The 16,349-nt window shown below is 43.3% G+C and overlaps 1 protein-coding gene across 1 annotated transcript in view; it reads right to left on the bottom strand.

Annotated features, from left to right (window-relative positions):
• Positions 1–2,265: 2,265 nt before the first annotated feature.
• The window catches only part of gnpat (glyceronephosphate O-acyltransferase), a 28,439-nt gene continuing 14,355 nt past the window's right edge, over positions 2,266–16,349 (bottom strand). The window contains exons 9-15 of the mRNA XM_016242434.1: positions 13,926–14,177; positions 7,125–7,204; positions 6,797–6,937; positions 5,127–5,226; positions 4,801–4,894; positions 4,656–4,717; positions 2,266–2,959 (exon numbers count right to left, since the gene is read on the bottom strand). Of these exons, the coding sequence (XP_016097920.1) occupies positions 2,916–2,959; positions 4,656–4,717; positions 4,801–4,894; positions 5,127–5,226; positions 6,797–6,937; positions 7,125–7,204; positions 13,926–14,177 (773 nt within the window). The 3' untranslated portion in view covers positions 2,266–2,915. The remainder of the gene's footprint in view (positions 2,960–4,655; positions 4,718–4,800; positions 4,895–5,126; positions 5,227–6,796; positions 6,938–7,124; positions 7,205–13,925; positions 14,178–16,349) is intronic.

The raw sequence follows: 16,349 nt of genomic DNA, 5'->3' as shown, positions 1-16,349 counted from the left end.
AGGATCGTGTGACACTGAAGACTGGAGTAATGATGCTGAAAATTCAGCTTTGCTATCACAGTGATAACTAAATGCTGGGTTAAAAAAATAAAAAAATCAAATAAAAAAAAAAGTAAGAAAAGAAAATGTAATCAAATGGCTGGAGAAAACCAGAAATATTGATCATATACACTACATATTACAAAAACACATAATATGGCCAGCATTTGGGTTGCACGTAGCTTTAATACACTTAATCTTTAGTTTTAGTCGCATTTCTCCAAATTTATCAGACGGAAACGCTGTTCAATCACAATATTAACATTATTAGAAAGACACTCAATCCATAGATAGAAGGGGAAAAAAAGTCGAAAGGAGACTATTTCAAATAAATGTTGTTCTTTTGAACCGTGTTCATCAAAGATTCCTGAAAAACAAAAGTATCGTGCTCTCCACAAAAATGAAGAGCAGCACAAATGTTTTCAACATAAGAAATGTTTCATGAGTATCAGCATATTAGTATGATTTCTGAAGGATCGTGTGACACTGAAGACTGGAGTAATGATGCTGAAAATTCAGCTTTGCTATCACAGTGATAACTAAATGCTGGGTTAAAAAAATAAAAAAATCAAATAAAAAAAAAAGTAAGAAAAGAAAATGTAATCAAATGGCTGGAGAAAACCAGAAATATTGATCATATACACTACATATTACAAAAACACATAATATGGCCAGCATTTGGGTTGCACGTAGCTTTAATACACTTAATCTTTAGTTTTAGTCGCATTTCTCCAAATTTATCAGACGGAAACACTGTTCAATCACAATATTAACATTATTAGAAAGACACTCAATCCATAGAAGGGGAAAAAAAGTCGAAAGGAATGATTTCCACAGATTCTTTCAAAACCATTTCAATCCACAAGATGAATTCATCTAATTATGTAAAAAGCTGCTTGTCAATGTAAACATAAATATGGCTTCAGCTTTTTTACTTAATTCAACGAACTGTGCAAGAAAGAGTGAATGAATGCTATGGCTTTACTTTTCTTTGGCTTGTGTTTTATAGTTGCATCAGCCATTCAGTGATTACAGACAAATAATGTCTGATGATCAGTCCAAAATATGGGATAAAAATATACCTGAATTCCCATTCTAATCCACACAATGGCCACAATTTTAGATTTTTTCTTTCCCTAGAAAAAATGCAGCACATAACTGTATCTAAACTTTGTAGTTCAGTTTTAGTTTGCAGTGTGAAAAACCAAAAACACAGAAACCGAAACTGATACGGCACCAACTCCACATCATTTTAAAAGCTTAACTTTGTCTGAAAAATGGATATAATGCTTAGAAAAAAAAACATAACAGGGACATTAAACCGAGCGAACAGAGATTCCGCATTTGCGACATGCCTCTGTATCGGCTGATCCTTTTTAATAATAAAAATATTTCATCGTATTACTTATTTAAAGATAATGTGAAATATCCAAACAATGCAGTAATGCATCAAATAAAACCCGTCGCTTCATTATGCATTATTATTTTGTAGCAGAAATGCTGCAGTTTACGAGAGGCCTGTAAACACTGTTGTGGCAGTAAAGAGTCTCCATATTTGGCTCATGAGAACAGCCTTTCTGTTAATCAAGGAGAAGTTCACCCAAAAATGAAAATTAGCTGAAGTTTTACTCACCTTCAGGCCATCCATGATGTAGATGAGTTCGCTTTGGAGAAATTCCGCTTTACATCACTTGCTCAGCTCACCAATGGATCATCTGCAGTGAATGGGTGCCGTCAGAATGAGAGTCCAAACAGCTGATAAAAACATCACAACAATCCACAAGTAATCCACACGATTTCAGTCCATCAATTAACATCTTGTGAAGTAAAAAGCTGCTTGTTTATAAGAAACAAATCCATCATTAAGGCATTTTAACTTTAAACCTTCACTTCTGGCCAAAATACAAGTCCAAGTCCACTAGAGAAAACAATATAAAGGACTCGTATTTTAGCTGGAAGCAATGGTTTGAAGTTAAAAACATCTTAATGATATATTTGTTTATTACAAAGATGCAGATTTTTTTGATTTATAAGATGTTAATTTATGGGCTGGAGTTATGTGGATTATTGTGATGTTTTTATCAGCTGTTTGGACTCTCATTCGGTCGGCACCCATTCACTGCAGAGGATCCACTGGTGAGCAAATGATGTAATGCTATACATTTCTCCAAATCTGTTCCGATGAAGAAACAAACTCATCTACATCTTTGATGACCTGAGTAAATTTTCAGCAATTTTTTTTTTTCGAGTGAACTGTTCCTTTAACTACAAGTTTCTTTTATAAGAGCAGATACAAAAAGACAATTTTTCTTTAGCTCTGAAGGAGTTAACACACTTTCGAGTGATCTATTTTTGTAACATGATCCCTAAAAACGTTGATCCGTAGCAAATGCAACAGACGGCCATATCTAGAGAAATCAACATATCCAGTGAGAACAAACAGTAACAGTGTTTCAAATCAAAGCGAAGGCTCTTTAGTGCAGACGTAGATAAAACATACAAACGGTGGTAACAGGACGTTCAAATGCGGAAAAAAAAAAAAAGAAAAAAAAATCTAAAGTGTCACTGTCTTCATCTACTTGGCAACTTTAGAGCAGTTTAAAACTCGTCTGATAAAGACACGGTGAAGATCGAAAGCTGATCACAGACACGGCAACCTGCTGTCAAGCTTGTCAGAGAGGGAGAGAGATAAAAAGAGTGTTTCTAGCGTAACGTGGGCGTCCCAGATGGCAAACCCGTGACGTCCCTTTAAAGCTCGATGACAGGTAACCTTTGTAGTCAGCGAAGCCATGCCACCTTGCAAAATTTGGCATTATGTTAATGAAGGCAGTTTAGTTTGGTTTGGCCCTCCAGAGACTCCACGTGTGCGTATACGACTACAGTCGAGCGAGGATGGGCTTCTGGGTAGGAATTTTACCTCCTGTGTGACAGAGGAAAAGAAAAGTAAACAAGCGTAGCTGTAAAATAGAACGAAGATGCAGGAGGCCATGGCACTACAGCACAGCGAGACAAGAACTGGGTCACAGTGGAAAATGAGGCAAACAAACGAATTCTGTCTGAGGAAACTTTTAAAACGTTACTTTTTTAAGAGCAAATTACTGCATTTTAAAAGCAAGCAATAAAATCTGGGCCAAAAAAAGTATATAGTTCACTATAATGTTTATTTTTAAAATATGTTTTAATAATTTTTAAATATGTGTGTGCACTGGTTTACGTTTTACCTATTACATATTTAGATGTTGTTGTTGCATTCACTCAATAAAAACAATTCAGTAATTGTAATATTTCCACATAGTGAGGTAGATATGTGGGGGCGTGTTAGAACGAGCCGTTTTAGGGGGGCGTGGCAAGAGTCTTAACTTTGATAAAGAATATCTCTTTGGTTTTGAGACTTTAGTCTTTGCAACTTCAGGGATCTTATCTATGCACAATCAGCTTGTAACACTCCAAAGAGAAAGGAAAACTTGAAATCGCATCATATGACCCCTTTAATATAATTCAATTTTCAAATTTTAACTAAATAAAATTCAAATTCGAACTAAAATTTAAAAAAAAGACCAAACTATTTTGTATATACATAACTTTTTAAATATTCTTTAATAGTACTTGTAAAATAATAATAATATGTTTTTTGGGACCATTTTATAAAACAAGTCCTTCAAAGTTTACCTGATATGTACTTATTTTCATCAAAATGTAAAAAAAAAAAAGAAAATTGTATGTTTCTTGCTGACTATTTTAAATCCTCTTTTATTTCTGAACACATATCTGCGGTAATCTAAACATAAGGCTACTGTAGTTATTAAAACATGAGCACATTATGCACATGAGCAATTTTGTGTAATTTGTAAAACTATTCGCATTCATAAATATAAATTGGGAGTCTTTTGCATGTCATTTTAGTTACAAAAATATAAGTTTTATTTATACAATCTAATGCTCTATAATGCTCTGTGTGCTTTTGCAAAACAATTCAGCAATTAAATCGGTGTAAATCTAACAGTGTATTACAATAAAAATTTATTTATTTATTTATTTTGAACAGTTTACACTGATTATTGCCTACTATTATTAAAAAATTGTATGTGATAAGATAACTTAGTAATATATATATATATATACAGTACATACACTTGACAATAACAATATTGGTGACACAGAAGGCATTCCAGGAAAAAATTTAAAATAAAATCAAACATTAGAATGCTATATCTGTAGTTAAATGACCTCTTCACGCGGATTTTTAAGTACAGAAACTAAATATTGCTAAAAGCTAAATAACTCTTTTTCAAATGATGTAATACTTAACAGACGAATAAAAAAAGTTAAGAAGAAAGAGAAAAATTATTTTCCTTCCCATTCATTCGTCACACTGGTTGCCAGCCACAATGCATTTTGGGATACAGTATTGCAGACAGTGTAGTCTGCTTTATACTTCTTATTACCAAAGTACTGTACATGATCCAGGTATCCCATGCTTACAGTCAAATTAACTTTGGGTGTACAATAAACATTATATACTGCAGATATAATTAGACTAGTATGTTAGATTGCTATTTCAAACATTGCCATACTTGAACACCAGCTATTTTGATGAGATGTGACATCACTCTTACCCAGCGTATCCTCCAATGAGTTCACTGCAATCTTGTTTACCTTCAGCGTCACCTGATCTCCTCTGTGAGAGAGAGTTCACGTCAGTTAAACAACCATAACATTTCAAAAGCCCATGAAACACAGACTAGATGTAGATGGACTTACACTTTGACCTTCCTCACGGCTTTGAGCCTCAGAAAAGCTGCTAGAGCGTTCTTCTGCAGGTCGGAGGATAAAGCTTCATAACATTTCAGACGGCCTGATGCCATGATGACAAACACACAGAGAAAGCAGAAGACTGAAATTTCAAACCGACGCAAAATAAGCTTTTAGTGGTCTGAGACAATTGCAACACCATCTACCGGATCTGATCACAAGCGGACGCAGCGCAGGACATGCATAATCGGATCAGTTGAGATGGATGTCAATACCAGGTGTAAACAGGACCTGGTGTGTAAACAATTTAAACCTCCACTGCCATGCTGTGTTACCTGCTAATATGAGTTTCAGTGCAAAATTCCTCACAGCAGGAATAAACTCCTTCTCCGTCAGGTTCTCATTAGTCTCCTCACACAGATAGCGGCTCACCACCTGCACAAAGACACACACAAATTAATATGACCTTCAATAGCAGTTAATTAAACCTACAATTTTTCCTATGTGAAAACAATTAATAAATAAGCAGTTTTATACAGGGCCTACTAGTTAAAGGGATATTTCACCCAAAAAAATGACAATTTGCTGTTAATTTACCATCAGGCCATCCAATGTGTATGTGACTCTTTTTTCATAAGTAGAACAGAAAAGAAGATTTTTAGCTGAAATCATGATCCTTGGTAATTCATAAAATGCAAAGCGGCTACCGTCACTTTGAGAGTCAAAAAAATCATATCAGGCAAGACAAAATAAATACCCATGACTCCTGACGATATATTGAGATCTTATGAAGTGAAACGATTGGCCTGTGCAAGAAACTGAACATTATTGCCTGTAATCCATAGCCTATAGGTCATATAGCCTATTCCTACATTACTTGAAGCTCCTTGATGGCTAATGTCAAAATCGTAATTGCACAATGTGCAAAATGCTAGACTTCGTGTTAAATATTTTTCATAGGTTAGTTCTCGGAGTCTGCACTCAGTTTGTGATATTCCTGTTATACAGTATTTTAGAGTAAACAGTAGGAATGCAACAATACAGTAATACAAGGGTCAAAAAATACCTCAACCTTAAAACAGTTTTCAGTTTGGTTCTGATGGTTTGGCACAACAGAGTTCTTTTTAGCGATTTTAAATGCTATTTAAAAAAAACAAGTACATTGTAACTCCAGTACATTGTTGTACACTGTAGAAAAACATGGATTATCACATGTCTACCTTACATTTATTTTGAGAGAAGTATTATTTTTATAGATTGGCCATTATTTAGTGCTATGAACACATGTAATGTCTGTTTCATTCATACTGGATACTAGAGGGTGCCCCTGTGCAGAAAGTCCACATATGCATCACCGAAAAAATAGAGCTCACGACTCCAGGAAATACCATACACGTGTTTCCTCATCTCACGCACGACTCACGGACACACAAATAGAGCCAGTTTGGAGAGAAATAAAAAAATAAACTGATTGGTTGAACTCCTCATCTTTTTCTGTTGCTTGTTTACTGCACGTGGACAGGTCACTGGGTTTTTGCGTAGTTTAGTGACAAATCGTACCAGTGTACTTTAAGGTCAAAATGCGTACCCGCTACGCAAAATGCGTACAGGTTGGCAGGTCTGCTATTCATGCTAAAATCACAAGATTGGGCTCAGTAAGATTGTTCTTGAAACAAGTCTGTTATTTGATTAAAAATACAGTAAAAATATTAATATTGTGAAATATTATTACAATAAAAAAAGCTATTTTAATATATTTTACTTTTCATATATTTTAATAGATTTTTTTGTCAAATATTCTTGCAATGCAAAGCTGAATTTTCAGCATCATTACTCCAGTCTTTAGTGTCACATGATCGTTCAGAAATCATTCTAATATGCTGATTTGCTCAAGAAGCATTTCATATTATTATCAATGTTGAAAACAACTGAAGAAGAAAAAATCATACTGACTGAACTTTTGAACAGAGCAGTATACATTTGCACATTGTGTATGAGGTGTCACCTGGTATCCCTGCAGGAAGGGGTCCAGAACCGAAGACAGGAAAGCGAGGGTGCTGTGACCGCTTGCTGACATCACAATCTCATGCTCCAATACCTGCAACACTCCACGCTTCATGAGCAAATAACACGCTTCTTCAAAGTCCTACAAAAACACACACGATAACATGTCATGAAAAGACATTTGACATTACAATCTAGAGCTGAGATTCTTTTAAGGACTTGTGATTTCATTCGGTTTCAACTGAAACAGTAAAAGTTTGGCTTTCAAATGATTCTCACATATTCAGTTACAAATCATGGTGACAAGATTTTTGTGACTGTGGTCTAACCTGAACCGAGTCCCCAGGGCAAAGAATAAATTCATTGGAGAACATGTTTCTCAGAAAGTTGAAACAGTTGTAGACGTCGTCTAGAACACAAATGACTTTGTGATTGGTAAAATCTACTAATCCAGAGAAAAACTAGTAACATTTATAAAACGTCTTGGTTACGTATGTAACCCTCGTTCCCTGAAGGAGGGAATGGAGACGTTACGTCAGTAGTGACTGACGTATTGGGATCTTCGCTAGAGAGACCAATCACCTTTGAGTGTTAACAAAACAAGCCAATAAGTGTTGGCGTGCAATCTTTGCGTCGCGTACCCCGCCCCGCGGGTATATAAGGAGACTGCGTGCAGACACACATTCAGTTTTTCGCTGAGGAGCCGAGACGGTGTGCCTCGGCCGTACAGCGGTGGTACAGCAACTGTGGCGACGGAACATAACATTCCCTTTCAGTCAGTCACGTTCAACGTTACTTCAGTAGTGACTGACGAATTGGGATCCGTATGGAAAACCCCACTTTTGCTGACCCCCTCCAGTGCCCTGCGAAAGCCAGCATGTCCCCCTCACACCAGTTGGGGCGGAGGATAGGACAGGGCTTAGGCAGAGGTGTCTGCCACTGCTGATCCATACAGTGGGACATTGGATAACACTGGGAAAGCGTACCCAAGTAGGGGAACGCTAAGGAAGCCACATCCTGCATATAGAAGGTATCATGTGGAATTCCACATATGGACTGGCCATAGGGAAGTGCAACATATGGAAGTCCCTGCGGTAGACTCAGCCTGCCTGGGGTGAGATACTACGCAGCAGAGATGGCAGAAAATCTCTGCTAGGGAAAGACACAGGCTTACCGTGAGTGGAAGAATACACATGTGGGATCACCCGAAGGAGGAATCATTACACACGGGCACCTAGCCCAGCACAAGGACTGACCTTGGGCATACACACGAGTGCTGGACCTGGCGTCTTGCGCTCCGCCATGCCTGACCACCTAGGGTGCGGCAGGAACTTCAACAGGGTTCACCAAAAGGGAAACAGAACTGAGAAGCACGTATTCAGTCCATAGAGGGGAATGGCGCAGCAAGCGTGATGGACACCGAGCGGTTCCGGTGTCACTGACCATCTGAGGTAAGTACACGAGAGGACACAGGCTCTACATGGAGATTATAGAATCTCGCAAACGTGTTAGGTGTCACCCAGCCGGCAGCTCTACAGATGTCTGCTATCAAGGCGCCTCGTGCCAATGCCCAAGAAGATGCCACTCCTCTTGTGGAGTGTGCTCTCACTCCAAGTGGGCACGGTAAACGTTAGGCCTGGTATGCTAAGACTACAGCCTCCACTATCCAGTGGGCAAGTCTTTATTTGGAAACAGACTTTCTCTTCTGCTGTCCTCTAAAGCAGACAAAGTGCTGGTCTGAGGTGCAATGTGCAAAGCACGAACGGGACAGAGTAGAGCAATGGCTGGGTCTGCCTCCTCCCGGGGCAGCGCTTGCAAGTTCACCACCTGATCCCTGAAATGCGTGGTGGGAACTTTGGGCACATATCCAGGCCGGGGACTCAGGACAACGTGAGAGTCGGCCGGCCCGAATTCAAGGCATGAATCGTCGACCGAAAATGCCTACAGGTCCCTGACCCTCTTAACTGAAGTCAATGCAGTGAGGAGCACTGTCTTTAGCGACAGAAACTTAAGCTCTACTGACTGCAGAGGTTTGAAGGGCTCTTCCTTCAAGGCCGTCAGGACCAAGGGGAGATCCCAAGAGGGTACCAGGTGGGGGTGCAGAGGATTCAGCCTCCTCGCACCCCTTAGGAACCTGATGATCAAGTTGTGCTTCCCAATAGACTTGCCGCCTACTGCATCGTGATGTGCGGCGATAGCGGCAACATACACTTTGAGGGTGGAGGGAGACAGCCTTCACTCCAGCCCTTCTTGCAGAAAGGAGAACACGACCGCGATCGGGCATCTACGGGGGTCTTCCCGCCGGGAAGAACAACAATCGATGAGCAGGTTCCACTTCAGCTGGCAGTGGGACATGTCCGGAGAGGCAAACAGGTCTACCTGAGTGTCTCTGAAGCATCTCCAGATTAGCTGGACTGTCGCCATTCTCCCGGAAGGGCGGGCTGACGTGAGAGCTTGTCGGCTGCACGATTGAGCTCGCCTGGAATGTGAACGGCGTGAAGCGACCTCAAATGCTTCTGACTCCAAAGGAGGAGATGGCAGGCGAGTTGCGACATGCGACGGGAGCGTAGACCGCCCTGGTGGTTGACGCAACAGTCGCAGTGTTGTCTGTCCGGACCACTACGTGCTTGTCGTGCAGCAGCAATTTGAAGTGTTGAAGTGACACTTGCACTAGGGGAACTCCTGCCCGAAGAAAGGCAAGGTCCGACCACGGGCTGAAGGTCTGGCGGCAAGACAGGGTGACTGGGACCCAGTAAGTACCGTGTTGCCATGCCCATCTTGGGACTCGGTCGTGAAGCCAATGCTGAAGCGGTCTCATATGAAGCAATCCGAGCGGCGTGACCGTGGCAGCGGATGCCATATGCCTCAGGAGCCTCTGAAACTGGTTCAGTGGAACCGCCCTCCTGCGCTGGAAGGACTCCAGGCAGCTCAGTATTGACTGAGCGCGCTCTACTGAGAGGCGTGCTGTCAGATTGACCGAGTCCAACTCCATACCGAGAAAAGAGATCCTCTGCACGGGGGAGAGTTTGCTCTTTTCCCAGTTGACCCGAAGCCCCAACCGGCTGAGGTGGCTGAGTACCACGTCCCTGTGTTCGCACAACTGCGCTCGAGACTGGGCCAGTATAAGGTAGTTGAGAATGCGAATGCCTCTTTGCCTCAATGGAACGAGGGCTGCCTCCACGACCTTGATGAAGACACGAGGTGACAGGGATAGCCTGAAGGGGAGGACCTTGTACTGATATGCTCACCCCTCGAACGCGAAGCAGAGAAACGGCCTGTGTCGAGAGAGGATCGAAACATGAAAGTACGCGTCCTTCAGGTCGATCGCTGCAAACCAATCGAGCAGACAAACGCATCGAAAGATGCGTTTCTGCGTCAACATCCTGAACGGGAGCCTGCGAAGGGCCCGGTTCAGAACGCGCAGGTCCAGGATTGGTCGTAACCCACTGCCTTTCTTGGGTACTCCCGGAAGGGCGGGCTGACGTGAGAGCTTGTCGGCTGCACGATTGAGCTCGCCTGGAATGTGAACGGCGTGAAGCGACCTCAAATGCTTCTGACTCCAAAGGAGGAGATGGCAGGCGAGTTGCGACATGCGACGGGAGCGTAGACCGCCCTGGTGGTTGACGCAACAGTCGCAGTGTTGTCTGTCCGGACCACTACGTGCTTGTCGTGCAGCAGCAATTTGAAGTGTTGAAGTGACACTTGCACTAGGGGAACTCCTGCCCGAAGAAAGGCAAGGTCCGACCACGGGCTGAAGGTCTGGCGGCAAGACAGGGTGACTGGGACCCAGTAAGTACCGTGTTGCCATGCCCATCTTGGGACTCGGTCGTGAAGCCAATGCTGAAGCGGTCTCATATGAAGCAATCCGAGCGGCGTGACCGTGGCAGCGGATGCCATATGCCTCAGGAGCCTCTGAAACTGGTTCAGTGGAACCGCCCTCCTGCGCTGGAAGGACTCCAGGCAGCTCAGTATTGACTGAGCGCGCTCTACTGAGAGGCGTGCTGTCAGATTGACCGAGTCCAACTCCATACCGAGAAAAGAGATCCTCTGCACGGGGGAGAGTTTGCTCTTTTCCCAGTTGACCCGAAGCCCCAACCGGCTGAGGTGGCTGAGTACCACGTCCCTGTGTTCGCACAACTGCGCTCGAGACTGGGCCAGTATAAGGTAGTTGAGAATGCGAATGCCTCTTTGCCTCAATGGAACGAGGGCTGCCTCCACGACCTTGATGAAGACACGAGGTGACAGGGATAGCCTGAAGGGGAGGACCTTGTACTGATATGCTCACCCCTCGAACGCGAAGCAGAGAAACGGCCTGTGTCGAGAGAGGATCGAAACATGAAAGTACGCGTCCTTCAGGTCGATCGCTGCAAACCAATCGAGCAGACAAACGCATCGAAAGATGCGTTTCTGCGTCAACATCCTGAACGGGAGCCTGCGAAGGGCCCGGTTCAGAACGCGCAGGTCCAGGATTGGTCGTAACCCACTGCCTTTCTTGGGTACAATGAAGTAGGGGCTGTAAAACCTCGACTTCATATCGGCTGGAGGGACCGGCTCTATCGCATCCTTCGCCAGTAGGACTGCGATTTCCCCTCGCAAGACGGGAGTATCCCTGCTCGGCACAGAGGTGAACCGAATGCCCCTGAACTTGGGAGGACGCCGAGCAAACTGAATCGCATAGCCGAGTCTGATGGTTCTCGTGAGCCAGCGAGACAGTCTGGGGAGCGCTAGCCAGGCCCCCAGGAACCGAACAAGCGGAACTAGGGGAACCACCGAACCAGTTTCGCAGTGGCGCAGCGAGGTGGAGCACAGGGACCCGACCCGGAAGGCACAGCGTCCCGGAGTGGGTTCTGATTGTGAGGTGCAACACTTACCTGGCTCCACGATTGGGTAGGGGGCGCGTGAGAAGGCATATCATCCTCGAACCGGGCCCTGCTGCCTGCTAGCGAAAGGAGAGGGGGACGGGAGTGTCGAGGCCGTGTTCTCGCACACGGCCAGCCTTGCCCTCTTCAGACCCATAGAAATAGGAAACTGCTCTTTTATCGAATGTTTTTGATATCACTGGCTGGGGAGCCAGTGGCGGCACAAAACAAAAAGGAAACAAAAGATTCTCCACCCGGCCCTCCTCCGGGGGAAGGAGGGGTGCGATCACCACCTCCTGAAGAGCAGGATCCAGAGTCTCCGGGTCGCCCATCTCAGGGACGCCGCTTGCCCTGGCGCTTTACGGGCCTGGCAGGGGCAGAGACAGGCTGCGCCGTTTTCCTGCTGCCAGCTCCATGCTGCGGCCGTTGTGGAGGCTGCTGTTGAGGAGGTGGAGGCAGTAGGAGGGCGCCCTCGGTGACGAGCGGGCGGAGGGACTGATCACCTCCGTCTGCTTCTGTGCGGCGGAAAACTGCTTGGCGAAGCTCTCCATCACATCACCGAAGAGGCCAGCCTGGGAGATCGGGGAGTCCAGGAAACAGTGTTTGTCGGCCTCCCTCGTATATCTGCCAGGTTCAGCCATAGATGTCTTTCCTGGACCACCAGGGTGGACATTGTCTGACCGATGGACCGCACTGTGACTTTCGTCGCCCGGAGGGCGAGGTCCGTCGCTGTGTGCAGTTCCTGTGTGCAGTTCCTGCATTACAATGCACAATATAACAATGCTCAATCCTGCATTTATGCTCAAGTGCAGCTGCTTCAACACCTTGGCCTGGTAGACCTGCAGGAGGGCCATGGCGTGCAGGGCGGAGGCAGCCTGTCCAGCAGCTCTGTATGCCTTGGCCGTTAGAGCGGATGAGAACTTACAGGCCCTGGACAGGAGGCGCGGATTACCCCGCCAGGCAGAGCCGCTTTGCAGGCAGAGCTGCATCGCAATAGTGCACTCGACTGGGGGGGATCTCCACATACCCCTTAGCCGCCCCGCCATCGAAGGCAGCGAGGACAGAAGAAGCACTAGCTCTGTTTCGGGCAGAAAAAGGTGCCCTCCAAGATCTAGTAACGTCTTCATGCACTTCCGGAAAGAAAGGAACCAGAGGTGGCTGCTGGCGATCGGCCTGCGACACCCCCAGGAACCAATCATCCAACCTCGAGCGATCAGGAGATGGAGGTGGTTTCCATTGCAACCCGACACTCTCGGCGGCCTGGGAAATCATAGCAGTCAGCTCTGGATCTGACTCGGGCAACATTACTCTTCCTGACGGAGGCAGCGCAGCCGAGTCCTCATCTCCAGAGCCTAGCTCGTCCCCCTAAGCAGTGATCGACATCCTGTCATCTGCCAGAGGCCCGAATGAGACGCTAGACCTCGCCCTGTCTGGAGTCTCAGCCACCTCATCACGGAACACAAGAGGGTGTGATGTGCTGGAGGAGTGAGGGGCCCGTGGAGATGCACTCGACAGGGAAGCCCTCACTGTGATCCTCAGATCGCCCTGGCCATACGCTGAAGTAGTCCTCCGCTGTTGGGAGGAACTAAAACGGGGCATGGGGAGGGGGACTCCCCCTCGTTTAATGAGGAGGAGCCTTGATTGCAACATCACGATGGTCATGTCCCCGCAATGAGAACATGAGTCATCCACGAGCGCTGCCTCAACGTGCTCAATGCCCAGGCACAAGATGCAGCATTCGTGCCCATCAGATGGAGCCAGGAAGCGACCACACCCAGAAACACACGAATGAAAGGCCATCTTTAAAAAGACGCCGCGTCACTCGTGGAATTCTTTTAGATTTGCTCTTTTAGATTGCTCTTTTAGAAAAAAAGTGTTGAAGCACCCAGGAGAGGTCGCAGCGCGACCACAGTTTGAGGAGCTGCAGCACGCCATCCAACACTAACAGCAGCACTGGACTAGCAACCCCCGCTGACGCGCCGTAACACCAACACTGCAAACGCTGTCTTGTAGACACTGTGCTCAGTAACCAGACCAGCTGAAAGGCTCGGCTCCGAAGCAAAAAGCTGAATGTGCGTATATATATATCTCCTTATATACCCGTGCTGCGGGGCGGGGTGCGCGACGCAAAGATCGCACGCCAACACTTATTGGCTTGTTTTGTTAACACTCCAAGGTGATTGGTCTCTCTAACGAAGATCCCAATTTGTCAGTCACTACTGACGTAACGTTGAACGTGACTGACTAAAAGGGAACATATTTCTCTCACACCTTTTCTGTTGGAGTTTGCACTTTGCATGGCCACTGCTAACAGAGCAGGTCTCAGAAACACATGTAGGATCTGGTTCCTGTAGGAGGCGCAAGAGAGCACAACAACCGCTTGGTGAAACACAGCTTCCTCTGGTGTGCTCTCGACCTGCGGTGCATCCGTGACACTCAGCTGAACGTGGCCTGCAGACACACTCAACAGGTGTCTGTGCAGAGCTAAACTACAGCTGATGACTTCACTGCAGGCCTCATGATCTAGAGAGAGAGAGAGAGAGAGAGAGATCATATTATTCGGGATTGTTCAAATTAAGGTCAAGTAAGTTTAGATTGAGCTATTGGATTTCTCTGCAATGAATTATTCATTGAGCGTCTTTCCTTTATCCAAGCAGATTCTGCATATCCTGGAGATATGCAAGATCATTTTTGCCATAATGAGAAAATTTGAAGAACATGATATATGATAAATAGGATACAATTTCCCACGTCGCTTTCAAATTTAGAGATCTTCACTCACGGATACAAATACTTTACCTTTTTGTTATATGATTTTTGATATGAGTTGATATGAGTTTTATATTGAATTCACGGTTTCAAAACCGCTAATATTTTCCGTTATACCGTTCCTGCGGTATGCGCTGTTTTTCATGTCCAGGGGCATAGCCATCATTTCAGAAGTGAGGGGGACAGAAATGTTTTATATATATATATATATATATATATATATAACATTTCTGTAATCTATATAACCAACCAGTAAACAGCTTTTGATCAGTAAGATTTTTAATGTTTTATAAAGTCTCTTATGTTCACCAAGCCTGCATTTATTTGATCCAAAGTACAGCAAAAGCAGTAATGTTGTGAAAGAGAGAGATCATATTATTCGGGATTGTTCAAATTAAGGTCAAGTAAGTTTAGATTGAGCTATTGGATTTCTCTGCAATGAATTATTCATTGAGCGTCTTTCCTTTATCCAAGCAGATTCTGCATATCCTGGAGATATGCAAGATCATTTTTGCCATAATGAGAAAATTTGAAGAACATGATATATGATAAATAGGATACAATTTCCCACGTCGCTTTCAAATTTAGAGATCTTCACTCACAGATACAAATACTTTACCTTTTTGTTATATGATTTTTCTTCAGTGTCACATCCTTCAGAAATCATTCTAATATGCGGATTTACCTTTTTTTAAATTATTATTGTTATTATTATCAATATTTAAAACAATTGAGTAATTTTTATCAGGATTCTTTGATGAATAGAAGGATCCAAAGATCAGCATTTATGTGAAATAAAAAGCTTTTGTAACATTATACACTATACCATTCAAAAGATTAGAGTCAGTATAATTTTAATTTTTTGGGGAAAAGAAATTATAGAAATTAACACTTTTATTTAGCAAGGATGATTTAAATTGATAAAAAGTGATGATAAAGACATTTATAATGTTACAAAAGATTTTTATTTCAGATAAATGCTGTTCTTCTGAACTTTCTATTCATCAAAGAAACCTGAAAATTTTTTACTCAGCTGTTTTCAACATAATAATAATAATAAATGTTTCTTGAGCATCAAATCAGATTATTAGAATGATTTCTGAAGATCATGTGACACTGAAGACTGGAGTAATGATGCTGAAAATTCAGCTTTGATCACAAAAATAAATTACATTTTAAAATATATTCAAATAGAAAATAGTTCTTTTAAATAGCCTAGTAAAAATATTTCCAATTTTTACTGTTTTGCTGTACTTGGATCAAATAAATGCAGGCTTGGTGAACAGAAGAGACTTCTTTAAAAAACATTTAAAATCTTACTGTTCAAAAAGTTTTGACTGGTAGTGTATAGGCAACTGTAATTTTTCTCTAATTTCTAGCTTTAATTGGCTTAGAAATCAGATAACTGCTGGACAGTGACCAATAATAATGATTTGTTTATATACTACAAACACTTTTTTATCACATAATAAGGCAGAATAGTTTCTATACTGTAATAAATATTACATTCATTAGTGTTCATATACTTTATTTATTACCTGGAGATGACTTGACAAACACAAATAAAACATATATTGTCGCAATTGTATGTTTAATGTCTTCATGTTTCCTAACGTTTCTGTTTTTCTGTGAAAACAACAGCGTTGCTTTTCATACAGCATAGCTGGACGCTTTTGTCCATATTAGGAATTTCCTCGTACGACTTTCTGCGTGAGAGCGCCCTCCGGCTTCGAGTATGAATGAAACATACACTGCACAGAGTGTTTAGCGCTCAGCGATGTTCATCTCGCCTTATTCTGTGTCAGAATAACACATCAGATCATGCACAGACTATCCTGTCTCTTTGAATTTAAATCTATATTTATTCACACCGGCTCTTGAAAACCTCTATGCGAACACACTTGCCCGAAAAAGTGCGGGGGACGA

This window comes from Sinocyclocheilus grahami, unplaced genomic scaffold (genome assembly GCF_001515645.1).
Source record: "Sinocyclocheilus grahami isolate Dianchi unplaced genomic scaffold, SAMN03320097.WGS_v1.1 scaffold658.1, whole genome shotgun sequence".
Taxonomy (NCBI): Eukaryota; Metazoa; Chordata; class Actinopteri; order Cypriniformes; family Cyprinidae; genus Sinocyclocheilus; species Sinocyclocheilus grahami.
The sequence above is the reverse complement of the archived record's forward strand: the minus strand, read 5'-3'. Positions and strand labels throughout refer to the sequence as shown.